The sequence below is a fragment of the Choloepus didactylus genome (genome assembly GCF_015220235.1).
Source record: "Choloepus didactylus isolate mChoDid1 chromosome 23 unlocalized genomic scaffold, mChoDid1.pri SUPER_23_unloc1, whole genome shotgun sequence".
NCBI classification, from domain to species: Eukaryota; Metazoa; Chordata; class Mammalia; order Pilosa; family Megalonychidae; genus Choloepus; species Choloepus didactylus.
The window spans coordinates 1,925,981-1,951,794 of record NW_023637590.1 but is presented as its reverse complement, the minus strand read 5'-3'; the positions used below and the strand labels follow the sequence as shown (position 1 = coordinate 1,951,794).

The window sequence follows — 25,814 nt, the reverse complement described above, 5'->3', positions numbered from 1 at the left end:
GGGGAAACTGAGGCACAGGCGTGCCCAGGCCACTCAGGCCTCCAGACGCAGCTGTATCCTACCCTCACCCGGGCTGAGACTAGGCAAGGCACCGCCAGAGCCGGAGCCTCGGTGGCTTACTTGGGCAGCTCTGCTCTGCAGCCCCACTTGGCTGGGAGAGAATCTGGTCGCGGCTCCTTTAAGGGGCCCGCGGACGCGCGTCCCGGCCTTTTGTCCGGGGATCGGCGGCGCGCGCGTCAGCGTCAACGCCCGCGCATGCGCCCTGGCGGCGGCCTGCTCGGCGGCGGCAGCGGCGGCGGCTGCTGAGGAGCCCGGCGGCGGCTGCAGCCCCCGGCCCCGGCCCGGCCTTTTCGCCTCCCGGCCCCGGCTCTCCTCGGCGCGGCGCGGCCTCTGCGCTCCAGGCCCCTCGCAGCCCGGCCCCCCGGCCGCCCGTCTCCGCCGCCGCGATGATGATGATGGCGCTGAGCAAGACCTTCGGGCAGAAGCCCGTCAAGTTCCAGCTGGAAGACGACGGCGAGTTCTACATGATCGGCTCGGAGGTAGCCCCGCGGCGCGCCCTCGCCCTCCCGGATCCCAGGGGCGGGGAGCGCGCGTCTCCATTCATCGCGGCGCGCGCGCGCGGGGGGCTGCGGGGCGGGGCTCGGTGCGCGTGGCCTGGGGGCGTGGCGGGCCTGGGGGCGTGGTCTGGGCGCGCGGGGCGGGGCTGGGGCGTGGTCGAGACGTGCGACTGTGCCCGGTGGGCGTGGTCGGGGTAGAGGGGCGGCCGAGGGCGTGGCCTGAGCGTGCGGCTTGTCTCCCCGGTGGCCGTGGCCTGCCCGGGGAGCGAGTCTTGGCGGGCGTGGCCGGGGCGTGGCCTGATCTTGCCCCGCCCCGCTGTAATTCGTGATCGCTTCCGCATTTCGTTTTGATCCCGTGCTGCTGGGACTTGGGGCGCTTCGAGGTTCCAGGGGTACAGCTCCAGCCAGAAGCACATAAATGGGATGCTTCAGTTACCCTGCAAACGCACGTGGGGGGCTGCATTACTGCCCTTGAAACTTTTGAGTTGTTAGGAAATCTCACATGCACCCTTTGAAATTGCTCATCCCCTCTTCTCCCCCATTGTGTTCCCTGCCTCTGAGCTGGGCGGCCGAGGTGTTTTGCCCTTTGTTTACCAGTGAGGAGACAGATTAGGAAAAGGCTGCCTGCCATTGCTAGATTTCTCAGCAATTCAGAAGCAATTGACACTGGATATCTGTGAAGGATTGAGTCTGTTCCAATCCATTCTCTTTAATCCTTAACTATAAGCTGCAGTGCTTTGTTGAGTCAGTGGGCCACTAACTCGAAGAAAATCCTACAACTGGCCCCTCTAAGTATGTTAAGTTTTGCCAAATTGCCTCATGCTAGCCCTTTTTGGCCTAAAGGTCGGGCCCATGAGCGTATATTCTTTTTTTTCCTCTTTAATCATGGCTATAAAATTGAGCTGGGCCAATGTCAAGTGGCAGGGTCTCTCTCTTGTAAAGAGCTAAGTGCCAACCCTGGAGAGCTGAAGCAATTACAAATCGCCAATAGTTGCCTCTCCTGGTAACCATTTTCAACACTGTGCTCCACTGCTTCATTCATGTTTTTCAAAATTTTGTGTCTTTCTTCACACTTGAACCTGGCGTGAATGAATCAAGGCTTGTGACGGCCACAGCCCGGCTTTGAGGCCCCCCTGGATTCCCAACTTGTCTTAGTCGGATCGAGTTTAGGAGACCCATGTTGTCAGTGGCATCAGAATGTTAGCATTTCCGTTTTTCGCCATGTTTTGTAAAACAATAAAGGCAGGGTACGATAAAATCTTCCCGTCATCCCATAGATGCTGCTGTTCAGAGAGGGCTGTCCTGGGGAAGACGGAGCCAGTGCCTCGGGTCAGCCATAAGATGGAGGGCACAGAAGACCATTTAGGGGAGTCAGTGTATGATGCCGTGCAGGTTGTTGAAAGAAAAAAACTTTACCAAGCAGTCTGTTTGGCATTAACTCGGAGTGAGTGGCACTTCTGAAAAGAAAGCTTTTATTCATTAGTGGAGCCAAGTGGAGTCTGAGTGGTTGGAAAGCACATGGCCTGGTGAAAGGGATTCTGGGAGGCCTGTTTCCAGCCTGCTGTGCCTTCGGGTCACCTCTCTTTGTAGAACGAGATGCTTACACTATAGACAGGGCTCTAAGCTCTTCGCCTAACAAGTTTTACTTTCTAGAATGCTCGTTGTGGTCCTCTTCAGCCAGTTCACTCGTGGCCCACCCTGTTGGATAAGAGTGATTACATGTGAGTCTGTTTGTCCTGAGATTCCCGTCTGTAGATTCCTGGATCCGAGAAGCGGTTTGCTCTCTTGCGCCAGGCCCAGTAGTCATCAGACTTTTGGGGTTCAAGATCAGAATGCTGTCTGCTGTGATCTTGTGACGAGCCCTCCCCTTTGGAAAACAGCCCCTGTGTTCAGAGGGGTGGCCTAGCCCTGGTGACACACCTGTCACCTTGTGTGGGCCTCCTGGGGCGTCCCCTAGAGCTGTCTGGGTTGGGGGGTGGGGAGCACCCACAGTTGCCATGAGTGTGTGTCACTCTTCTGCCACCTGCAGGCACTAGAGTCCCCAAGCCAGAGTCACAGAGCTGAGGGGACCCTAAGAAATCACCAGGTCCAGGGGACACCTGGGTCCAGAGAGGGGAGAGGCTGGGTCTGGGAAAACCCAGGGAGCCACTTCCCGGTTTCCGGTGCTCTGAAGGGGCTTTGGGCTGGGTTGGGGAGTCCCAGCCCTGCGGGATCTGGTGAGGCAGTAACAGGGCTGTTAGTGAACATTGCTTTGCACAAACCTCATGGACACTGTCCTTTTTCCCTCGATGGGAATGACACACACGACATGTAACGTGGACGTGTCTGCCTTCTGCTAGAGCCTGAGCGAACTGGGTATTCGAAAGCTCTGGTTGTCTGACACGTAAACCTCTGACAGGAGAAAAAGGAGGCACACATCTTTATCTGGTAAATTGTCTAGGGTAGGTAAGATGGGAGACGTGACTGGGGTGGTCCTTAATGGGGTGCCATTCAGGGTTGCTGCGTATTTGACACACGAGTAAAAAGATCCAGGAAGTGGGAGTGATTTGGGGTTACAGGTGGAGCCACTGGCCGTCCCCAGCTGTGGGTGGAAAGAAACAGGCGAGTCGCTTGGTGGCCAAGGGGCAGGAAGGGTGGTGGCCCGAGGCCTGGTGGGAGGACCGAGGACAACATCGTGTGTGTGTAAACACCTGCGACAGCAGCTCCTGGGGTCACTAAGTCGCTCAACACACACTCCTAGGACCCGTCACCTCCCGACTGAGACAACGGTGTCTCATTATAAAGCCTTCAGGAATAGAAATTTCATTTTATAAAAGAAGCCCTACAATCCCTAGCAGTGGGGACGTGTAAACTGAAGCCATTAGCTCGGGGAAGTGGGATTTAATAGCCAGCTGGTGACCTCCAATAAGCGCTTTTTCAACTCTTCGGAAAATTCCTGTGGTGTCTCTGGTTTGAGTTTTGTTACTAAAGAAAGTAACACAGGCCTTGGGGGAAATTATCCCACATCTGTCGAAAATTAGAAGGCCTTTTTGGTGTTTATGACGTAGTAAAAATATCAAAGTCTGGTTCTTAAGATGAAAGGAGGTCGTGGAGGTCTTAACGTTTCTGGAAAGCGCCAGAGTTCTTGGGTCCAGACTCAGAATGCTGGCGCGCATCCTCACGAGCTCGGGGTGACTCACTGGGTGTCCGTTGCAGGCCTTTCCAAAGGCGACCCTGTCGGCAGAACGCAGAGGGCCCCCCGCCTCGCAGGGCAGCTTCGGGCCAGATGTGCCCTGCCAGTGAACCCCAACGTCAGCGGACTGTGTGTCATCAGCGCCGAAAGGCCGGAGCCTGGCAGCCAGACACGAGGCCGACCGGCCGTCATTTTGTCCAGCGCAACCTCCCTGCCGGACCCTTCCGTCCACCGTGAGACCCGACCCTCGTAATGAGCCTTCTTGCTTTGCTCACAGGTGGGAAACTACCTGCGAATGTTCCGAGGCTCTCTTTACAAGAGGTACCCCTCGCTCTGGCGGCGGCTAGCCACTGTGGAAGAAAGGAAGAAAATAGTTGCATCGTCACATGGTAAAAAAACAAAACCTAACACTAAGGGTGCGTCTTCACGAGGGTTTGTAAACCTGTTTCAAAACCACTCGCTTTTGTCACTGAGATAAAACGTTTTCAGCCCGGAGTGTCTTCACCGCAGCCCAGCGTCTCGGCCTGGCCGGGAGCACCCTAAGAGCCCGGTCCCCCCTCCGGCAGCCCCCGCTCAGCTCAGGCCACACGGGCATCTCGAGTTAGCTCGAGCCCGAGCGGGCCAGTCTCAGGTGATTTCAACAGGGTCCCATGGGCACCTGGGAGGGGCGAGGCCAGGCTGGCGGCGGGTGCTGTGAAGATCTGCGAGTCTCGAAACGTTTTAGGAATGCCGCAGCGCTCTGCCATCTGCCATGGGCGTGTTGGCGCCCTCATCCTCCATGGGCCTCTCACTGCTTGCTTCTCAGAGCACGTCCATCCCGTAGTGCCCCCGGCCGGGCAGACAGCGTGCTAGTGTCTGTGCATGGCTGTGTGGCTCATCGTGGGTGTGCATGTCCCAGGCCGCGGCAGCTCTGTACAGGGCAGGAGGCTGCTTTCCAGGCACCGAGGTCTCCAGCAGGAGAGACCTTTCCGGAAACATCTGGGTGCAGGCACGGCAGCGTGTCCGGCACGTGGCGAAACCGCCTCCCGCTTGGCGGCGGCACTTTGTAGAGAGCTGCCTGGGGCCCTTGGGCAGAGATCAGCCTGAAGCTCTGCGTGTGTGTGCTTGCATGCGTGTGTGTGTGCGTGTGCGTGCGTGTGTGTGTGCGTGTGTGTATGCTGCTTTGAAATCTGTCCTGTCTGGTTGTGTCTTTGTGCTGCTGTGGTTTTGTCCACTGTGGGCCAAGTAGTCGTTCTTTTAATCCAGGAGCTGGAGCGTCTTTTTTATCTGCTGCTATAACATTTCCACTTACTAGCTTAAAAAGTTTCCTTTCTCCCCCCACAATAATGGCGCACCAGCCACTAACACAGCGAGTTCCTGGCTTTGTCTCCCCTCTGCAAGTTCCGGAAGGAAGTCTTGGTGACTTCCACACTTTGGGCTTTGGAGACCTCGCCCCCGTAACCGACTTATTTCTGCAGGAGCGGGGAGCAGCTCCTGACCGCAGTTCCCCTGGAAGGGCCGCGGGGTCCAGTGGCCTCCTCCCTGTCCTGCTTTCCAAACAGCACCTCTTGACGGCCACGGGGACGGCCACCCACCTTTGGTGTGCAGCAGCACTTTCAACTCTCTGGGCTCTTGTTTTAAAAGAAAGCATTTCCCATCTTTCATTCCATCTCTCCACTCTGCTTCGTGTGGCGGATCGCGGCGGTGTCAACCTCCTTCCACTGGTGGCATTGTTCCGGAACCTTCCTCCCTCCCCGAAAGAGGACCCGAGAGACCCCGTTCTGGCGTCTCGGGTCCCGCTGACTGTGCCGCACTGCCCCCGTCCCCAGAGCCGCAAGACCCCGACCCAGTAGGACCCAGGCGCCAAAGCGCTCAGGGCAGGTCCCCCTTTTGGACGAGGCCAGCATTCGGTGGTAATGAGTTTGACACCCTGCTTTTCCCACCTCCTGCCTGCAAGGACCCCTTGATGTGTTGCTCCCACTGGCTGGCTGCCGGCTGCCACCGCCGCAGGGGCTCACGGCTGCGCCTTCTGCTTACAGATCACGGCTACACCACCCTGGCCACCAGCGTGACTCTGCTAAAAGCCTCGGAGGTGGAAGAGATTCTGGATGGCAACGATGAGAAGTATAAGGCCGTCTCCATCAGCACGGAGCCCCCCACCTACCTCAGGTAACGTGCTCCTGGCCCGGGCGCCCCGGGGTAAGCCCGCCAGGGTGCGGGTCCTTTTTTCACATCCGAGAACTGATCGGGGTTAAGTTGAACGGAATCATCTTCAACACTGTGACCACTGTGATTCCAGATTGTCTTGGCCAGGTTTCTAAGCTTCTTCTGCATCTTTGGAAATTATAAGAAGCCCTAGCATGTCTCGGAGGCTGGCGAGTCATTGGGGAATGCTTTGAAAGTGTGATCCATTTGTCTGAAAAATTAGTGGCACAGATAAAGTCACAAAAGAAACAGATTTGAATGCATAAAAACCTAGAAACTTTAAAAAAGAGTACTTACGGTAAAATTAGAGGCAAGTGACAGAGGGGGACGTTGCTGTGTTATCTCAAGAGTCCATTCAGGTTTGTAACAAAAACGTGGATACACAGTACATAAGTAGCAGAAGGATGATCCCCACCTGGAATTACAAACAGTAAACCAACCCAGGCAAGAGTATCTGCCCTTACGTATAATTTTTAAAATCCAAGGTAAAAAAAAAAAAAATTGAAACAGCAACATTGAGAACTGGGGACACTGTGATGGAACTTGGCCCGTCCCTGGTCTTTTTGTAAAGCATCGGGACATAACACATTTTTTAATTCTCTGGCACAGTAATTTCACCCTTGGGAGTTTGGCCCAAAGAGATGGTTTAAAGAACACAAATAAAACGACGGGCACCCAGAGATGTTCCTTCTGGCTTTGTGAAGGATCATGGGAAATAGGGCACCATTGGGCCTCCAGCCTCCAGGAGAGGCCGGGGCAGTTTGTGCAGTCGCTTGGCCGAAGCAGACTGTCCCAGCCCGAGACGAGGCTCACGTGAGTGAGACGAGCAAACAGAAAACAGCAGCTCCTTCCATTCTGCTCTCAGCTCTCAGGAAAATGTGCATTTATGTGCTAAAACCTGGGGAGCACCACGCCGAAAACAAAGAGGGAGGTTTATTATTATTCAGAATGATGTGGTTAGAGAAAATCATTCCTTTCCGGAATTACTCTCAACTTGCTGTGATTTATTAAAAAAAAAAAAGGGGTGGCACGCAGCCAGTGTGGCCAGGGCGCTTAGATGTGTGCTCTGCAGATTCTTTTCTCCCCCAAGGGGCACAGTAGGAATGTAATCCCTTCCCAGGTTAGTCTCCGAAGGAAATGAGGTACATATGGATGGGGCTTTCAAGTCTGCACACGTCAGCCAGGAACCCTTTTACGGGGCGATAAACGCTCTCCTCATGATCGTGTCATATGAGGGCCAGCTGGGGCAGAGGAACAACCCGTGACCCTGGAGGCCAGACTGCCGCCACGGGGCAGAGGCTCGAGGGAAGCAGATGTGTGTGTGTCACCACTCAGGCAGCTCAGCGGGAGGACTGGTGGCCCCTGCCCTGGCCCGGCCTGTCACCGGGCAGTTCCCGACAGAGGCCAGGGGTCTCTGGGAGGGTCTCGCAGAGGAAAGCAGGTGGACGCTGATTCTGAGCAAGCAGGTGCACCGGGAAGTGCGAGCAGACGGACAGGGTGGCCCAGGCCACTGAGGCAGGCCGGGCACACCAGCGGGGATGGCCGATGAGAAAGGAGCTGGTGGCCCAGCTCTGGGGTTCCCAAACGCAGGCCCAGCTGCGCAGAAGTGTCAGTGGAAGCTGTAGAAAACCCACATTTCCGGGCCCTTCCGCAGAGAGGGTTGGCGCTGGGTTCTGGGTGGGGCTCGGGGATTTGCTGCTTAACATGTGCAGCCAGAGTGAGGGACGACCAGCCCAGATCAGCTATGATGGGGGGCCCCTGGCATTGCCGCTCCAGCCCATAATCCCTGTCCCAGTTAGCTCCAACTTCCCCGGTTTAAGGCCAAGGCCGATGAAAAGATCACAGCAAGACCTGCGGTACATGAGACCTGATCTGATCCTGGCCACGATGGATATAGTGATTCCTTCCTGCCCCAATCCACTCTCCAGGGGTACTCCCAGACCTCAACATCCGAGGGGCCAGTGGTCCCAGACGGAGGATGGTTAGGGGGACCCAGGACCCAGGCAGGTCTCGGTTGCTGCCTCTGCCCTCCGCCGCCCTGCGGAAGGGAAAATCCCAGCTTCCCCGCAGGCTTCCTCAGAGGGCCCTGGTGAAGGTGATCGGAAATCAATCAATCGTGATCACTTTCTCCGAATTACAGCAAACAGTTATGGAAGGAGACGTCATGTCGGTTTTGGGGAAATAAAGATGATCACAGTGCAGTCACCCTTGCACTGGCCATACTCTGAGCAGAGCAGGCAGAACCCAAGGGTGACAAAGGGCCGCCCGGAGCCCAGTGGGAGCACGGGTGCCCCCCTTGGCAAACCCAACCCTGGAACTGCAGCTTAAAATAGCTTACGGGCTTTCCTAGTAGAGAAAGCAACCCGTAACTGGGAGTAAAAAGTGAACTCTTTATCAGATTACTTGGTCACTTTTTCTAGAATGTATTTCCCAATAATGCCTTCTCGTCTCTGCTGGTCTGAAAGCTCCGGGGCTGTCTCAGGATGACGCACGCATCTCAGATAAGAGTCTGATCAGGTCTACTCGCCCCTCCAGGCCCTTTAGGGGCTCCCAGCCCCCTGCGAAGTAAATCCAGGTTTCTCAGGGTGCGTGCAAGGTCTCTCCTCTGTGTGATCCAGGGCCCTTGCTGTATCAGCAGCCTCAGCCGCTGCCCAGGCCCCCTTCCCCACCATGGCTGCTCTCCCGACTGCTCGCAGCCTTCTCCTCCCTCTGCCTTTCCTTCGCTGGCCCCCCAGTGAACCCCTTCTTGGTGTCTAAGCCTCCGTCCCAGTGCCCACTCTTCCGGGAAGCCTTCCCTGCTAGGCCGTTCCCTGCAGAAGGGCCTGCGGCTGCTGTCAGAACAAACCCGACTCTTGGCATAATGTCCTGGCCCTGGGCTGGGAGCTGCTCTGCGGTGGCCTTGGCACTTCGGAGCCCTTCCCCTCGCCCAGAGCACCTCCGGGTAGGTGTTGGAGAGATGGAGCCTGGGGTGGGCACCCTCCCGGAGTTGGGGTGCACAGAGGCCTCACCAAGGGCCCCTGGAGGGCGGGGAGCCGACCCGGGCTCCTGGACTGACCGGGGCGGGCTCTCTCGTGTTTCCCCAGGGAGCAGAAGGCGAAGAGGAGCAGCCAGTGGGTGCCCACCCTGCCCAACAGCTCCCACCACCTGGACGCCGTGCCCTGCTCCACCACCATCAACAGGAACCGCATGGGCCGGGACAAGAAGAGGACCTTCCCTCTGTGGTGAGCGCCACCGCCCGGCTCGCGATTTCCCATGCCGGCCATCGACTCCCGCCGGCCTCATCCCCTGGCCACAAACCGGGTGGCTTAAATCTCCCCAGTTCTGGAGGCGAGAGGCCCCAATGGGCCTCACTGGGCTGAGAGGTAGGGGTCAGCGGGCCACACTTGCCCCAGAGGCTCTTAGGAAGACCTGCTCCTGGCTCCTGTGGCTTCAGTGGCCGCCGCCACCCCTGGCTCGTGGCCCAGTCGCTCCCCTCCCTGCTCGGGGCCTGTGGCTGTCTCCCCGGCATGTGAGAGCCCCTCTGCCCCCCTCTTGTAAGGACACTCATGGCTGCATTTAGGGCCCACCCAGATGGTCAGGATGGTCTCCCCACCTCGGGGTCTTTAACTTAATCACATCTACAAAGGACCGCCCGTCTCTTCTTTTGGCTGTATAGTACAACATTCCCACTTTCTGGGGATCAGTACGTAGCTGTCTTAGGGTGGGGGGACATTTTCTAGACTGCCACGTCCACGGTCGTCCCTCTGGCCCAGACCTGTCCCCTGAGCAAACAGCATCCTCCTAGGCCCACAGATCCGCACGACGTGGCCACCTGGGCTGCTGACATCGGGCACTGCCAGCTGCCTTCTCTGTCTCAGGAGGGTGTCTCTCCATCCTTCCCGTTGCTCAGGCCAGAGACACTGGAACCCTTCCTCGACTCCCTTCTTTTTCTCACACCCCACATCCAGCCGTGTGCCGTGTTTATCACCGTCTGGTCCTCAGCCCCCTCCAATTCTGCAGATGCCCCCAGGTTTGCCCTCCACACCCCCAGCTGATGCCTCCCGCACTCCTCCCTCCTGTCTTCCTAAAATGCAGATTTGGTCACTTTAACTTCTCTGTTCAAAATCCCTATGGGTACTTGAAAGTGATTAATGTAGGAAACATTATGATGTACAAAACATTGATACAATCAGAAATTTAAAATCCTGCTGAGGCTCCCTCAGAAATGAAAGACCATCTGCACCCCGACACCGTCACAGCCTTCCAGCATCTTCCATGGCTGCACCTCCTGTGGAATCTACACCCCACCTCTGGCAGCCTGCTGGAAGATCCTTTAGCGGGTCCTCTGCTTTTCTGCCACTTGGCCTTTTCTTGGATCACTTCCTCCTCTGGAAATACCCTTCCCTTTCCTGGGGCTTTTCATGAAACTCCTGCTGGCTTTGGGGAGTAAATCCCCCGTCCCTTGTAGCAGGTCTGGATCCTCTTCTGCTGCTCAAATCGGCAGCCCCTTCCCCGGTCCCCGTGTGTCCATGGAGCATGGAGTCCTGCCCCATCGCTTGTCATTCACTGCGGTCGGGGTTACTGCTTCTAGGGGGAGTGGCGGCCGGTAGCCGAGCCCTCAGCTCTCGGGGCTGCTTAAAGGGTACCGGCGGCGGGGGCTCTTTCCCGGAGGCGAGGGCGAGGCGGAGGACTTGGCCGGGTCCTCGGCGAGAGGCGTGCAAGGTATGGAGGGCGGCGATAAGGACAAAAACACTCTTCATCCAGTAGGAGCATGCGCCAAAGAGGCTTTATTCAGGGGTGATCACAGGTTATATAGGCTGGTAAGAGGGGCAGGGCAGGAAAGGAGGTGAAGCAGCCTTAAATGGCAATATTGAAGGGAGAGGGGCTAGGATTGGTTCTGAGAGGACGCAGGAGCCGTTGCAGCGGGCGGGGGTTGTTCTGGCCACGGTGCATGCGCGCTGGCGGTGGCAGGAGTGGCCTTGGCACCAGGGAGTGAGTGGGTAAGATAAGGAAGTGGGGAAAGGGCAGTTGGGAGAAAGGCGGTTTCCTCCGGCAAGCCTCCCCTGCCAGTGGCATTTTGGGTGAGGAAAAGGGAGCTGCCTTGACCTCGCTCCTCAGGCTCGGGGGGGCTGCAGAGGGCACTCACGCCCGTACCTACTACCCTCCCCAGGGGGTGATCAAGTCCCCTGGCCCAGGCCTGGCAAGCCGAGGTACAAGCTCAGTCACCGCAATTCACGGCTCCTCCCATCCTGTCGGGCTGGGGCCTGGGCCCTGCCACCCGCACCTCTGCTCACCCAGCAGTTAGTTAACAAGCGGGCTTTGCCCCTCGAGCCACGTGTCCAGTGACCGACGGTCCTCTTTTTGGTGCAGGGAGGAATTTCTAGAAAACTCTCATGCCCAGGGCCCGGGGCATTGGGCAGCCATGGTGCCCTCCCTTGAGCACTGCCGCCCTCTCCCCTCCAGCTTTGACGACCACGACCCGGCCGTGATCCACGAGAACGCGTCCCAGCCGGAGGTGCTGGTGCCCATCCGCCTGGACATGGAGATCGACGGGCAGAAGCTGCGGGACGCCTTCACCTGGAATATGAATGGTACACGGGGCTCACACGGCAGCTCACGGGCCCCGAACATGGCGGTCGGAGCTTCCTGGGAGAGCTGGGAGAGTGGGTTCTCCAGGTTCAAACCCCAATGCTGCCGCCATTCCCGGTGGGCCACTCTGGTTTCCGTCCTCACCCCACGAGGCCATTGGGGTGGACGGCCTGGGTCAGCTGCCTCGCCACCCCCACTCCACGGCCACCACCTCCTCCTGGACCTTCTACCACGATGCCACACATGCCTTCTCTCACCTCTCTGCTGTCTGTCCCCGTGGGCATCTGCATTCTTTACGTCCTAGGTCAGATGCCGTCTCTTCGAGCTCTTTCCAGGCCCCCAAAATCCTAAAGCGACACTGTTGTGCAGCCACATGTAGTAAGGAAAAGTTAGGGAGACATGCTCCCGGCTGTTTTAGGGTGTGTATCCAACCTGGGAGGGAGAATTAGGCACGATCTTTTATTTTCTTCTTTACGTTTGTCCTGAGTCTTTCAGACTTTCTACAGTGAACATATTTCTTTATATACAGACAGAAAAACAGAATATCATTTTCCCCCTCTACTTGAATTATTCCGCCAGCCTACAAACATACTGTAATCTCTCGCAATTTGGGACAAACATGATAGCACAATCTACCTCGATTTCCAGCCACTGCTCCTTTTCACTGCTTTCTTCTACTGCAAAACACACGGCCTAGAGCCACCGTGTCCACTTCGTCCCCCCATTCCCCTTTGAGCCCTCTCTGACCAGGTGCCACCCCCACCCAAGCCATGCTTGTTCGGGTTACCAGATGGCCATGACATGGCCAAATCCATCGGTCAGTACTTAGCAGCGGCTAACACGGGTGCTTACTGCCCTTTCCCAGAATCACCCTCTCCACTGGCCTTCTGGAACACCACACCCTTCGGATTCACCTCCTACTTCATCAGCAGCTCGGAGAAGATAGTTTTTAAATGAACGAACATTTAAAATCGCCAGAATCTCACCACCCTACTAATATTTTCAGTTCTGTGTTTCCCCTTCCAGTCACTTCCACACGCATACATAGTTTTAAGGATAGTGCGAGTTTTCTTTTCTTTTTCTTCACTTGTCGTAAATGTCTTCCTGGTTTCTTCCATCTTTTTCATTGAGCCGAGGTACCTTAGTTTGCTGAAACTTTCTCTGATACTAGAGATTTCCACGTAGACGACACATCTGGTTACGGCATTTTTCTTCCAGAAGAGGTTTCCTGGGGAGGAACGCGTGTGTGGCTGTTGGTCGGTGGTTGCGGTCTGCTTTCTGGAGGGGTGAGATGCTTTCTTGGTTGTCCGCAGCCCTTGGTGGGACAGGCCCACGTCCACTCCCCCAGCCCAGCCTATGCCCAGCCTGGGAACAAGGCCTGTGAGCCGTGGTTCCTGCCCTCTGGGGGCCACAGGTCGGTTGATGCGAAAGGGCATGAGTGAGGGATTCCAGGAGGCTGGGATGGGTGTAGATGGGGCAAGTGCAGTGCAGTGGGGTCGCCCCAAACACAGTGCCTGGGTCAGCCTGCCGGAAACCCAGCCACTGTCACTGCTGCGAGTAGTCAGCCGTCTTCACCGAATTCCCCACTCACCTCGGCTGGCCTGTGCTCCCGTGTGACAGTTCTTTGCTAATTCACTCTCCCTCTCCATTTAAACCCCTTGGAGTCAGGGACTTCGGGTTTCCTTAATGTTTCTCTCAGAGCAGGCACTGAGCAGTTGTTCAGATTGAATCGTTACACGTGTCGTCACGTTGCATCCCATTCAGTGACACATAGAAAGTTCTCACTATTTATTTATACCCCAAGCTGCTGCAGAAGGGATGTAAGGCAGTTTGCATAAGGACACTTAGTATAGAAGCATAAAGCAAATGGAAAATGAGTGGAACACTGGATAAAGGGGACTGGAGAGCGAAGCCAGCGAGGTGGCACCTACCCAGAAACCAGGAGGCGGGGGGGACAGTGGGAGGATGGAGTGGGGAGCTCTCGGAGTCAGTCTCTCTACCAGAATACACATGGGTCGTTCTCTAGGATAGACCGTACCTTAGTCACAAACCAAGTCTCCGTAAGTTCAAGAATATTGAAATTAGACAGTGTGTATTCTCCAACCATAGTGGAATGAAGCTAGAAGTCAGTAACGGGGAGAAGTGGAAAATTCACAATTAATGTGGAAATTAAACAACATACACTTAAATAATAGGTTAAAGAGGAAATCACAAAGGAAATTGGGAAATCTCTCGAGGCAAATGAAAATGAAGATACAACATGCCAAAAGCAGTGCTAAGGGGGAAATTTATAGCTGTAAATGCTTGCATTAAAAAAAAGGAAAGATTTCAAATCAGAGCTGTTACAGTTTGCTAATGCTGCTGGGATGAAAATACCAGAAATGGATCAGCTTTTATAAAGGGGGTTTATTTGGTTACAAAGTTACAGTCTTAAGGCCACAAAGTGTCCAAGGTAACACATCAGCAATCGGGTCTCTTCACTGGAGGATGGCCAATGGTGTCCGGAAAACCTCTGTTAGCTGGGAAGGCACGTGGCTGGCGTCTGCTCCAGAGTTCCGGTTTTAAAATGGCTTTCTTCCAGGATGTTCCTCTCTAAGTTGCAGCTCCTCAAAAATATCAGTCTCAGTTGCTCTTGGGGCGTTTGTCCTCTCTTAGCTTCTCCAGAGCAAAAGTCTGCTTTCAAAGGCTGTCTCCAAAATGTCTCTGTGAACTGCAGCTCCTCTCTCAGCTCCTGTGCGTTCTTCAAAGTGTCCCTGTTGGTTGTAGCAAGCTCACTCCTTCTGTCTGAGCTTATATAGTGCTCCAGTAAACTAATCAAGGCCCACACTGAATGGACGGGGCCACATCTCCATGGAAATTATCCAGTCAGAATCATCACCTACAGTTGGGTGGGTCATATCTCCATGGAAACACTCAAAGAATTACAGTCTAATCAACAGTAATACATCTGCCCCCACAAAATTACATCAAAGAACATGGCATTTTGGGGGACATAATACATCCAGACCGGCATAGGAGCCCTAACCACAAAACTTGAAGAAGTAGAAAAAGAAGAGCAAACTAAACCCAAAGCGAGCAGAAGGAAGGAAATAACAAAGATTAGAGAAATAAATGGAATAGAGAATGAAAAAAATAATAGAATCAGCAAAACCAAAAGTTTGTTCTTTAAAATGTAAATAAAATTGATAATCCTTTAGCTAGATTGACAGAGAGGACTGAAAATAAGAAATAAAAAGGGGGACATTACTACCAACCCCACTGAAATAAAAAGGACTATAAGAGGATGTTTGAACAACCATATGCCTTCAAATTAGATAATCTAGGTGAAATGAACAAATTTCCTAGAAACACACACGCTACCTATGTTGACTCAAGAAAAACTAGAAGATGTCAACAAACCAATAACTAGTAAAGATACTGAATTAGTAATCAAAAACCTCCCTATAAAGAATCACATATCCAGGAATAAATATAACTAAAGATGTAAAGGATTTGTACAAAGAAAACTACAAAACCTTGCTAAAAGAACGCAAAGAAGACCTAAATAAATGGAAGGACATTATGTGCTCATGATTCGGAAGACTAAATATTATTAAGATGTCGGTTCTTCTCAGAGTGATTTACAGATGCAACACAATCCCAATCAAAATGTCAGTAGTCTTCTTTGCAGAAATAGAAAAGCCAGTCATCAAATTTATACAGAAGGGTAAGGGGCCCCGAATAGCCAAAGCCTTCTTGAAAAAGAAGAATGAAATTGGAGAGCCACAGTTCCTGATCTTAAAAGTTATTGCAAAGCCACATTAATCAAAACAGCATGGTACTGTCACAAGCATAGACATATAGACCAGTGGAATCAAACTGAAAGTTTTGTTCGTTTGTATAGACTGTGGATTTTAAGCCTTCACTTCCCATCCCCACCCCTACCCCATCTCCTGCTAACCTATACTCTAGATTCTGACTCGATCTGTTTGCTCATCCTAATTATTTCATAACAGTGAGATCATGAGGTATTTGTCCTTTTGTGTCTGGCGTGTTTTACTCAACACGACGTCTTCCAGGTTCATCCATGTCGTTGCGTAAATTTGAACTTCCTTTTCACAGCCAAGTAATATTCCATTGTGTGTGTAGACCACATTTTGTTTATCCGTTCACTGGCTAACGGACATTTGGGTCATCTCCATCTTTGGCAATTGTGATTAATGCCACTAAGAACATCGGGGTGTCACTATCTGTTCGAGTCCCTACTTTCAATAATTTGGAGTATATATTGTGTTAATTTGAAGCTGTCCTGTACCCCAGAAAAGGCCCTGTTCTTTTAATCCATCCCTGTGGGTGTAGACCTGTTGTGGGTGGGGCCTTCTGATTAGGTTATTTCAGTTGAGTTGTGACCCTCCCCATGTGTTATCTGCGCCGTCCTGGATCCAGGCTCCCTGCTGTTGGGGTGCCGCCAGCTCAGCACGAGGCTCCCAGGACCCCCGGATTGGGAGGGGGCGGAGGTAGCCCGGCAGTTCTGAAGTGCCACTTCCACCCTGTTGGGAGGACACTGGGCAGCACTGTCTGACCCCGGAGGGGAACAGCCAGGCCCGGGGCACACCTGGAGCCTTGAGCACCCCGGCCATGGAGGAGGGGGTGCGTGTGTGGAGCGATGGCCGCCTGTCCCCCTGCATCCGGGAGGGCCTGTGTCCAGGCTTGGTGCGCACGCGGTGAGCCCCGCCAGGCCGCCGGCCATCCCGCCCTTATCCTCCGATTGCAGAGAAGCTGATGACCCCCGAGATGTTCTCAGAAATCCTCTGCGACGACCTGGACCTGAACCCGCTGACGTTCGTGCCGGCCATCGCCTCGGCCATCCGGCAGCAGATCGAGTCCTACCCCACGGACAGCCTCCTGGAGGACCAGTCGGATCAGCGCGTCATCATCAAGGTGGGCAGGGGGTGGGCAGGGGCAGGGGCAGGGGCCCTCCTCGGAGCACGGATCCCGATGCATCCCAGGCACTAAGAAAAGCCGGTTGCAAACACTACTCAGGTGGCCGAAACCGGCAGGAGGGCGAACGCCGTGGTCAGGCCGGCCGTAGCCCGTCTGTTCTGGTTTGCTAATGCTGCCATTATGCAAAATACCAGAAATGGATTGGCTTTTATAAAGGGGGTTTATTTGGTTGCAAAGTTATTCTTAAGGTCATGAAAATGTCCAAATTAAGGCATCAACACGAGTATACCTTCACCAAAGGATGGCCATTGGCGTCCAGAAAACCTCTGTTAGCTGGGAAGGCACATGGCTGGCGTCTGCTGATCCCGGGTTGTGTTTCAAAATGGCTTTCTCCAAAGTGTTGCTCTTGGGGCGTTTTGTCCTCTTAGCTGCAGCTCCTCTTCAAAATGTCACTCTCAGTTGCTCTGAGCTCCTTCTGTCTGTGAACTGCTTTATAGGACTCCAGTGATCCAGTTAACACCCACCCTGAATGGGCGGGCTAACACCTCCATGGCAATTATCCAATCAAACATTTCACTCACAGTTGATTGAGCACATCTCCATGGAAACACTCAATCAATAGGTTCCAACCTAATCAACCCTAATATGTCTGCCCCCACAAGGTTGCATTAAAGATAATGGCGTTTGGGGGACATAATACATCCAAACTGGCACACTGCCCTTCCTGGGTGTGGGCCCAGGGGTGCTGCTCCCTGCCTACCCTAACCCTCAGGCAGGCCTCCCAGCCACCCCCTGAGACATGGCAGACCGGGATTGGGACCCCAGCCCGCAGAGACCATCCACATAACCCCCCAGAGTCACGCTGGGCCAGACTGTGTCATGGCAGGGAGAGCGTGGAGAAGGGCCCCTCTTGGCAGAGAAGGGGACGGAAAGCTGGCAAAGTTGGCATCATCACTAGCCCTAAAGCATCAGTGGTTTGTTCGATCTGATTCTGTACATTTGACTTAAAATTGAAGAAAAAGCATGGGTGTAAAAGTAAAAGAGCCGTGTGACAGAGGGATGGCCAAAGCCACCCTGGGGCGGAGGTGCTGGGTGGTGGGAGTGGCTGGGCAGGGCCTGAGGGAGGCCTCTGCCCCAGTACCAAGCCCACGGCCTTCCAGCAGGTTCTCCACAGTCCCGTTACAAAGAATTTGGAAAATGGGGCTGGGGTGCCCTGTGTTCCCCTGAGGAGGAAGCAACCAAGTTACTTTTCTTTTCAGAGAAATATGAATTTGATTGTTCTGAAAATGTGGTTTCACATTGTAGCCAGCCAGCAGGAAAAGGGGGTGGCAGAAAGAAGGGGACAGGGCTGTGGCCCCGTGTGTGTCCGTGGTCCTGTGCATGGACCCCAGTCTTCAGCTCTGTTTGGTTCCTTTTCGTAATTTCTTTCTCTCTATTGATATTCTCTTTGTGTTCATCTATCGTTCTGTCATTTCCTGCTCTCCTTTAGCTCTCTGAGCATATTTAGGACCATTGTTTTTTTTAAAGCCTTTGTCTGGTGTGTCCCAGGTCTCTCTTCCTCATGTATTGTTTCTAAGGCTTTAATCTTCTCTTTTGCCTGGGCCATTGCCTCTAGATAAGTTTTATAATTTTTTGTTGAAACCTGGGCATTTTGATATTTCAGTGCGTCATCACTGGAATTTCGACTTCGCAAAGCCTTTTCCCTAAGCTGTATCTAGCTAGTGTTAGGACAGAGCTTTCCTTGAATGCCAGGAGCTAGCAAAAAAAAGAAAGAAAAAAGAAAACACCTCTCCCAGCCTTGCAGTTGGACCTGTGGGAGTCCTTTCCTTTGGAGGTGATCCATTCAGTGGGTTTAGAGGACAACGCATGGGCAAAGCGTGGGAGCTGCACCGTTCCTTTCTGTGCCTGCAGCTTGTCTCCGGCACGTACACGTGGCCCCAGGAATTCCCATTTGCAGTGATACGAATGTCCCCTCTTCCCTGGGAAACAGCTTGTGTACGTCCTGGCTCTGCCCCATGTGTCCTTCAGCCTGCAACCCCTTGCCCCAGGCAGCACAGCCTGACCATCTCCCACGGCGTTCTAGGAGAGCTCCTGAGCCGTCTTCCACACTCAGGGCCATCTCGGGGACAGCAAGTCCCCCAGGCCACCGCCAGACAGTTCAGGCCAGACATACGAGCTCCCCGGATGCACGCGAGGATTAGTCTGTTCCCTCCAGGACCAGAAAAGGGATTTGCACTCGGAGCCTGGGCCAGCTCTGCACGGGGCCGGAGGGGGATGGGGAAGAGGCCAGTTAGAACGACCAGGAGATCCCACTGCTTTTTAAAAAAATTTTTTGTTATAAGTTTTATTAGGATATAATTTATTTACAGTGAAATACATGGAGTTAGAGTGTTAGTTTTTGTTTTTAAAGCGATTTTATTGAGATAAATTCACATACCGTACATTCCATCTAAAGGGTGCAATCACTGGCTTCTAGTATATTCACAGAGTTGTGTGTGCATCACCACAATCAGTTCTAGAACATTTTCACCCCAAAGAGGGTTCACTGTGTTATTTAGCCCTGTGTTTCACCCTCTGGCTTTCCTTCTAGTGACATTCATGACCCTAAACTTCCTCTTTCAACCCCAATGGCAACCGCAGATCATCACTATAACGGGCAGCCATCACCTCCATCCATTTCCAAACATTTACAATCAACTATGTTACATATTCTGCACAAATTAAGCATCAGCTCCTCATTCTCTGCCCTCTATCTTCTGGTGACGTGTCTTTTAGATATAACTCCGTGAGTTTGCTAGTGATAGTTCGGTTCGTATCAGTGAGGTCAAAAATATGTGTCCTTTTGCGTCTGGCTTATTTCACTCCACATGATGTCCTCAGGTTGTACCCACATTGTCACATGCATGATGACTTCAGTTCTTAGAGCTGCATAATATTCCACCCTTTGTATATACCACATTTCGTTTATCTGTTCATCAGTCGATGGACACGAGATCCTGTTGCTTTTCTTGATTTGCTGCTCACCTTGTTACTGAAAACTAAAGGTTTTCTGGAACTTTGAGAAAGGTATTTCTGCCAGTTCTGGCTGGTTCTAAGCTTCTGTCAGGGGATGGCGCCCCGAAGCGTCTCACGCCACCACCTTACTCTGCTGCTGAATTTCCCCTCAGCCCCCGTCACGGTATTCCATGCCGCGTCCGTCATTTAGTTAACTTGCTCATGTCCGTCTGTCCCCGTGGCCGCCTTCCCCGTGCATCCACTGTGACACCCCCTGCTTCTCCTTGGCAGGCCCCTGGTCTACATTTTTGACCAAGGGAGTGCGAGAGTGACCAGCTGGCAGGGAAGGGAGGCCGGGCCCCGCCGGGCCCACCGGGTGCCGGGAGCACAAACACGTGGTACCGTGGAAGGGCGTGCTCCGCGGTGCCCAGGCCGGTCCCAGGCCCTCGTGACGCGGACCTACCTCCCTTGGCATCGGTCCCAGCCGGGACAGGGACAGCTGTTCGGAGCCTGTGCCGCACGTGGGTGCCCATCGCTGGGAGAGAACGGACGAGGGCCTGGGGGCTGTCTGAGGAGGAGAACGGGCCCAGTGGGGCAGGCTTGGTGGGGTCACACTTTTCTCTGAGGTGGGGAGCAGCCCTTGAAGGGTTTGGGCTCTGGGGGCAGAGAGGGCGTGATGGGGTCGCTGTTCCCGAGGGTTTCCTGGCTGCCACCACCCGGAGCGTGAATTCCAGCGGCCCCCGTGAGGGTCTGTGCCCGGAGCGGCACATCTGCATGGCCCGATGCCTAGTGGTCAGCTCGCGGGGTCGGGCGGCAGCCAGGCAGTGGCGGGAGGGTGTCGCAGACACAAAGCCAGACGCCGCGCTGCCCGGACCCTGTGGCTCAATTACAGCCGATTTCAAAACAGACCAAACGGGGGGGGTGAAAGACCAGCATGGGGGGTGCCCGGGCGGGTGGTGGGTGGGGAGGGCCTGGGGTGCAGGCCATGGCTCGGGGCTAGTGTCCTGGGGTCTTTGCTGTGGGGCCTGGGCCTTTCTCAGGCTGTGTCACCCTCCAGTAGGATTCCGGGAGGTAAACAGGTGCCGGGGGCATGGGGGGCAGGGCCCGGCCCGGGCACCCCCTGGCCCAGCGCCCCCAGCCGGTTCATCACCTGCTGGGCCGTGACACCCATAGGCTCGCACGGTACAGTCATCTCAGAGAGCGGGGAGCCCTGCAAGAAAATCAGCTATCTGGCCAGGTGTAGTCATGTAAAGACTGGGGAGTAGAGGGCTCCAGGCAGGGGGCCTGGCAGGGTCAAAGGGCAGAAGAGCGGGTGCTGGGTGGTGCAGGGAGGGGACGGGGGGAGAGGCCCCTGGGACTCGGGCTGCCCGGAGTCACATCGGGGCTGGAGCCCAAGCCCCCAGGGTAGCCCCGGGAGGGCTGTGGGTCAGCCCCGTCCAGCTGGTGGGAAACTGCGGTCACTTGGGGGCCGGGGTCCCCCTGGCTGCGCTGACCCCATTCTGGCAGCCTCTCGGGGCCGGCGCCTCGGTGGTCCTCACGCGTGTGTGCCCGGCTCTCGCCTAGCTCAACATCCACGTCGGCAATATCTCCCTGGTGGACCAGTTCGAGTGGGACATGTCGGAGAAGGAGAATTCGCCCGAGAAGTTTGCCCTGAAGCTGTGCTCCGAGCTTGGGCTGGGTGGGGAGTTCGTCACCACCATCGCCTACAGCATCCGCGGACAGCTGAGCTGGCACCAGAAGACCTACGCCTTCAGGTAGGCCCGGGCTTCCGGAACCTTCCGCGCCACTCTGCAGAGCCATATGGGGACAAGACTTCCGTGCACGTGGTGCCTTTAGGACTGTCTCGAACCCTAGACCGCTCCTGCTCTCACCCCCAAACCAGCAGCCCCCAGGGTGCAGCCTGAGACCCCTCATCTTGGGTGAATCTGAGGAGGTGGGTGCATTTGGGAACACTTAGTAGCATGCCTCGCAGAGAGTGAGTGCTCCATCCATGTGATCCCACATTCCTTCCTCCTGTGTCACCCCATGGCCTGTCCATCCTCCCCAGGGCTCACCCCTGAGGCCCCCTGCCCCTCTCTGCCCTGCAGTACCCCCACTCAATCTGTCTGTCCCCTTGGCGGGGCTACTGTCCCCCAGTTCTGTCTTAAGGAGGCCCCCCCACACCATTTTCCCAGCAGCCTCCTCCTCCTGGTGCATCTTTCTTTCACTCGTTCCCTCAGAGTTCCCACGCGGGGCCAGACCCTGTGCCCAGTGCCCCGTCCATGCTGACCCAGGCCACCCCGGGGCCTGCCTGCAGCGTTCAGGCCAGCTGGGGACGTGAAGAGTCGGCAGAACATTCCAGACCAGCGTCCCTGGGCGCTGTGGGGGTGCGGTGGAGCCGGGCATTGGGGGAGCTCCTTGAAGGGGGCTTGGCCTTCCCGGGGGAGGTCAGGGCTCGGCGAGGGAACTGAGGGGTCAAGCCTGCCCGCCATGGCCGCCCAGCAGGGGCGTGGGAAGCCGTGGCCAGGCCTGCCTCTCGGGGATCGCTGACCCTGTCCCCCAGCTCCTTTTCCATGTTAGGATGGGAAGTGGGGGGGGGGGGGCAGGGGGACCCAGGGTCCCTGTGTTGAAACAGGATGTTAGGATTTACTCTGCTCATCAAACTGTCAGCGGCCCACACTTGGTTGTCATTACCTGGGCAGGGACTACGTGGGAAGACGGAGCAAAGACGTGACAGCTAGCGGAGAGCGTCTGTGGGTTTGTGTCTCGGCTGGTTTTCCCAGAAATCCCAAGGGATGGCTTTCTGTCGTAAATCCGAGCGTGAGGTTGCTGGGCCTGGGAAGCGGCTTGAGCCCCATTGTGGTCGGACCCCTCCCACCATCCGTCATCCCCCCAGGGGCATCCCACCCCACTGTGGGCTGGGGCCTGGGGATCTGTCCGGGGCCTCTCGAGGGCCCCCCCGGCCACCAGCCTGTGGCAGTGTCCCTGCTCTGACCCCTAGGTGACCCGAGCTGCTCGCCCCTCGGAGCCCCTCGGTGTGGAGCCCAGCCCTGGGGATCCGGGGGGAGGCCACAGACCCTGTGCCACGGTGGTTGGTGGTGCCGAGTGTGCAGGTTTCCAGCTCTTGGGGTTCAAGGCAGGGCTGTCTGCTGAGGACAGGGCCCTGGGGAGGCAGCCAGGCACCTCTCTGGGCTGCAGGGGGCTCCTGGGTGCCCGGGCCAGGGACCACTTAGCCATGGAGGGCTGGACGGGCATCCTGGCCAGTCTCCGTGCCGCAGTTCCCTGGGCTCACTCAAGGGGGTTTCCCCTTAGGGGTCCCTGTCACCCCCGTGGGAAGGACACTGGATTCCCATGGCCAGGCCCAGCAGTCCCCCCTGCTCAGCGCCGAGCCCAGCCCTGGATGCAGCTCCCACCACAGCTAGCATCGGAGGGCCCCCACAGGGGTCACTGTCCCCAGTGGGGGCAAGATGTTTATTTTTATATAATAGCTTTATCGATTTAGAATTCACATACCTTAGGGTTCACCCATTTGAAGGGTACAATTTAGTAGTTTTTAGTCTCTTCACAGTCGTGCATCCTCGTCCACCACCAACTTCCGAGCAGTTCAGCACCCCGAAAGGAAGCTTTTCCCCACCCCTCAGCAGTTTCATTCCCAGCCCCCTGACTCTCCCAGCCCAACAGCCACTCCTCCACCTTCCACCTCTGTGGACTTATTTATTCTGAACACTTGTTCTCTGTTCTCCTGGTTCTATACCAACTCCAAACGTTACCTTTTCAGGAACTGCCAGTCTGTTTCCCACAGTGGCTGCACTGGTGTGAGGTTTTTGTTGGTTGGTTGGTTGGTTTTCCCTCCAGCTTTTCTACATCTCAGCAACACTTTTTATTATTCCTCTTTTGGATCACACCCATCCTAGTGGGTATGAGGTGGTATCTCGTTGTTTTGATTTGCATTTCCCTAATGGCTACTGATGTTGAGCATCTCTTCATGTGCTTATTGGCCGTTTGTTTATCTTCTTTGGAGAAATGTCTGTTCACATCCTTTGCTCATTTTCTGAGTTGTTTGTCGTTGTTGAATTGGAAGAGTTTTCTAGATGTTCCAGGTACAAGTCTCTTCTCAGAAAGGTGATTTGCAGATAATTTCCTCCCATTCTGTAGGTTGTCCTTTCACTGTCTTGATGGTGTCTATTGAAGCACAAAGTTTTTAATTTTGATGAAGTTCAATTCATCTTTTTTCTTTTGTGGCTTATACTTTTCTAAGGTTTTGTAGATTTACACCTATGTTTTCCTCTAAGATTTTTTTAGTTCTGGCTCTTATAGTTAGGTTTTTGATCCACTTTGAGTTAATTTTTTCCTGTGAATGCCCAGTTATCCCCGCACCATTTATGGAAAGCACTATTTCCCCTCATTGAACTGTCGTGGCGCCCTTGGCATAAATCGGTTGACGGTTATGGGAGAGTGACGTCACGTCCATCTCCACTTCCGGTTGAGTGGCCGCGGGCAGGCCATTTTCCCTCGCATTCTGTGCGCAGCCAGCAGGGCCATCAAACGAGGTCACATTGAAGGTGAACCCCAAGATGCTCCGCGAGCAAGTCCGGCTCCCCCCGTACCTGACTCGGCCCTGTCCTGCCTTTGCGTCTGTGTCCCCCCGAACACTGTGGGGCTTGCAGGAATGTCGAGGGTCCCTAGAGACCCGGCAGCCCCTGGAACAGAATTCTCTCCACAGAGTGGGAAGCAGGGGTGGCCCCCACGGACACCCCCAGGATCTCCTGGAACTCAGGGCAGCGTCCCTGCCTGCCTGGCCCCTCCAGCTGCCTCAGCCTTAGTGCTGACCCCCATTCTTCCGTGGCCGGTTTGAGGGGTTCTTATTTTAGAACAAACCCACTGGAGCAGAATCTTCCGGGAGTCACGGGGAGGTAAACAGAGGGGCCTCTGAGACCTGCTCACCAGCTCTTGTTTAAATCAAGAGGAAGACATGTGCTCCTCGGCGTGGACACGGAGGGCCCCGCGGTGATGAATTGGTGTTTGGGGTCTGTGGTCGGGCCGCTCCTGCTCTGCCAAACCACAGGCGCTGGCTGGAGGTCGGCTGCCAGAGCTGCCAAGGAGGGGCTGCCTCGAGCCCGGCCCTCGAGTCACAGCCCAGGCTCACGGGCGCAAGGAGCCAGAGGTCAGGCCGCTTCTGCAGGAGACCCTGGGGCGTTGGTGCTGCTCCACCGGCTGGCACAGACCCTCGGCGGCCTGTGACCAGGAACCTTCTGTGTGGTGCCGGGCTGAGGGGCCTGCAGCCACCCTGTAAGGTGGTCTGGGACACGAGTCACAGGGAGGGAGCTCGCCCAGTGTCTGTGCCAGCCATTGCCACCACCTGTCCCCCCATCCCTCACAGGAGCAGAGATGACCCCCAATTCACAGCTGACGAGCAAGGTCACCCGCCAGGGGCCTGTCCTCTCGTTCCTCGGACTTCCCTGGGCCCAGGGCTCAGGGGACGAGCAGAGGCTGCTGATGGGGGGGCAGAGAGGACACTCCTGCAGGGAACCGAGGAGAGGCTGCCGTGGGTCGGGGGCCCAGGGGTCATGGTTAAGGCCACATCCTGAAGCATGTGACCCCTGGGAAGTGCTGCTGGTGGCAGGTCTGGAGGTGACGTGGATGGAGCTTGGGCGGCTTTGGGCCCTCCCAGCACATGACCTCCTTACCCTCAAGCAGGGCCTCCAGGGGTAGCAGCCCAGGGCTCCCCGTGCTCCCTTCCCGTCCCCTCTGTGGCCTCAGCTCACGTGGCAGCACCCTGGGCAGCTGGGAGAGGCCTGGGCCTGATGCCCCATCGCAGCTCCCGGGGGCCTCCCAGCTTCCGCTCTGAACCAGCTGCCGCTCCCCTCACCCTGCAGTGAGAACCCCCTGCCCACCGTGGAGATCGCCATCCGGAACACGGGGGACGCCGACCAGTGGTGCCCGCTGCTGGAGACCCTGACGGATGCCGAGATGGAGAAGAAGATCCGCGACCAGGACAGGAACACCAGGTACCCCCCACGCGCCCCTGCAGCTGGCTCTGTCGGGGCAGCCCCCGGGGAGAGACCCCCCAGCCCAGGTGCAGGGTCGGGGCCTGGAGGGGCCCCGGCTCACCCCCCCTTCCCTCCTGCAGGCGAATGAGGCGTCTGGCCAACACCGCCCCGGCCTGGTAGCCAGCCCCCCGGCCCTCAGCGCCTTCCGGAACGTCTCAGCAGACCACCCCAGCTCTCCTCCGTCTTCTGCAAGGGGGCAGGGGGCAGCCCGGAGCCGCCCTCCCCTGGGCACACATTCCCATCCCACGTGCTGGGCCCCACTTCCCCCCGGGCCCCAGCCGCCGGGGCCAGGAAAGGGCCTCGTTTTGGGTTGTATTTAGTTTTGTATAGGCGCCCCAGGCGGGACCGGCCACACTTTTTAAATAAAAGGCAGCGGGTTGTATTGTG

The 25,814-nt window shown here is 55.7% G+C and overlaps 1 protein-coding gene across 2 annotated transcripts; it reads left to right on the top strand.

The window, feature by feature from the left end:
* The first annotated feature begins 302 nt into the window (after positions 1 to 302).
* On the top strand, positions 303 to 25,814 carry SMARCB1 (SWI/SNF related, matrix associated, actin dependent regulator of chromatin, subfamily b, member 1). Of its 2 annotated transcripts, none has more exons than XM_037823584.1 (9): positions 303 to 539; positions 4,007 to 4,118; positions 5,748 to 5,877; positions 8,997 to 9,134; positions 11,356 to 11,483; positions 16,235 to 16,401; positions 20,962 to 21,152; positions 25,254 to 25,385; positions 25,508 to 25,814. In XM_037823584.1, the coding sequence occupies exons 1-9, from the start codon at positions 447 to 449 to the stop codon at positions 25,545 to 25,547; spliced, it is 1,131 nt and encodes a 376-aa protein (XP_037679512.1). In that variant the 5' UTR covers positions 303 to 446; the 3' UTR covers positions 25,548 to 25,814. The 2 variants fall into 2 exon arrangements, with proteins under 2 accessions (XP_037679512.1, XP_037679511.1); XM_037823583.1 differs by having other exon boundaries at positions 4,007 to 4,145.

Excerpts from the sequence above, each read along its gene's own strand:
- SMARCB1 (XM_037823583.1), top strand. The coding sequence starts at position 447 with ATGATGATGATGGCGCTGAGCAAGACCTTCGGGCAGAAGCCCGTCAAG. Across the intron at positions 5,878-8,996 it reads GAGCCCCCCACCTACCTCAG|GGAGCAGAAGGCGAAGAGGA; the intron begins GTAACGTGCTCC and ends GTGTTTCCCCAG. Across the intron at positions 21,153-25,253 it reads CAGAAGACCTACGCCTTCAG|TGAGAACCCCCTGCCCACCG; the intron begins GTAGGCCCGGGC and ends CTCACCCTGCAG.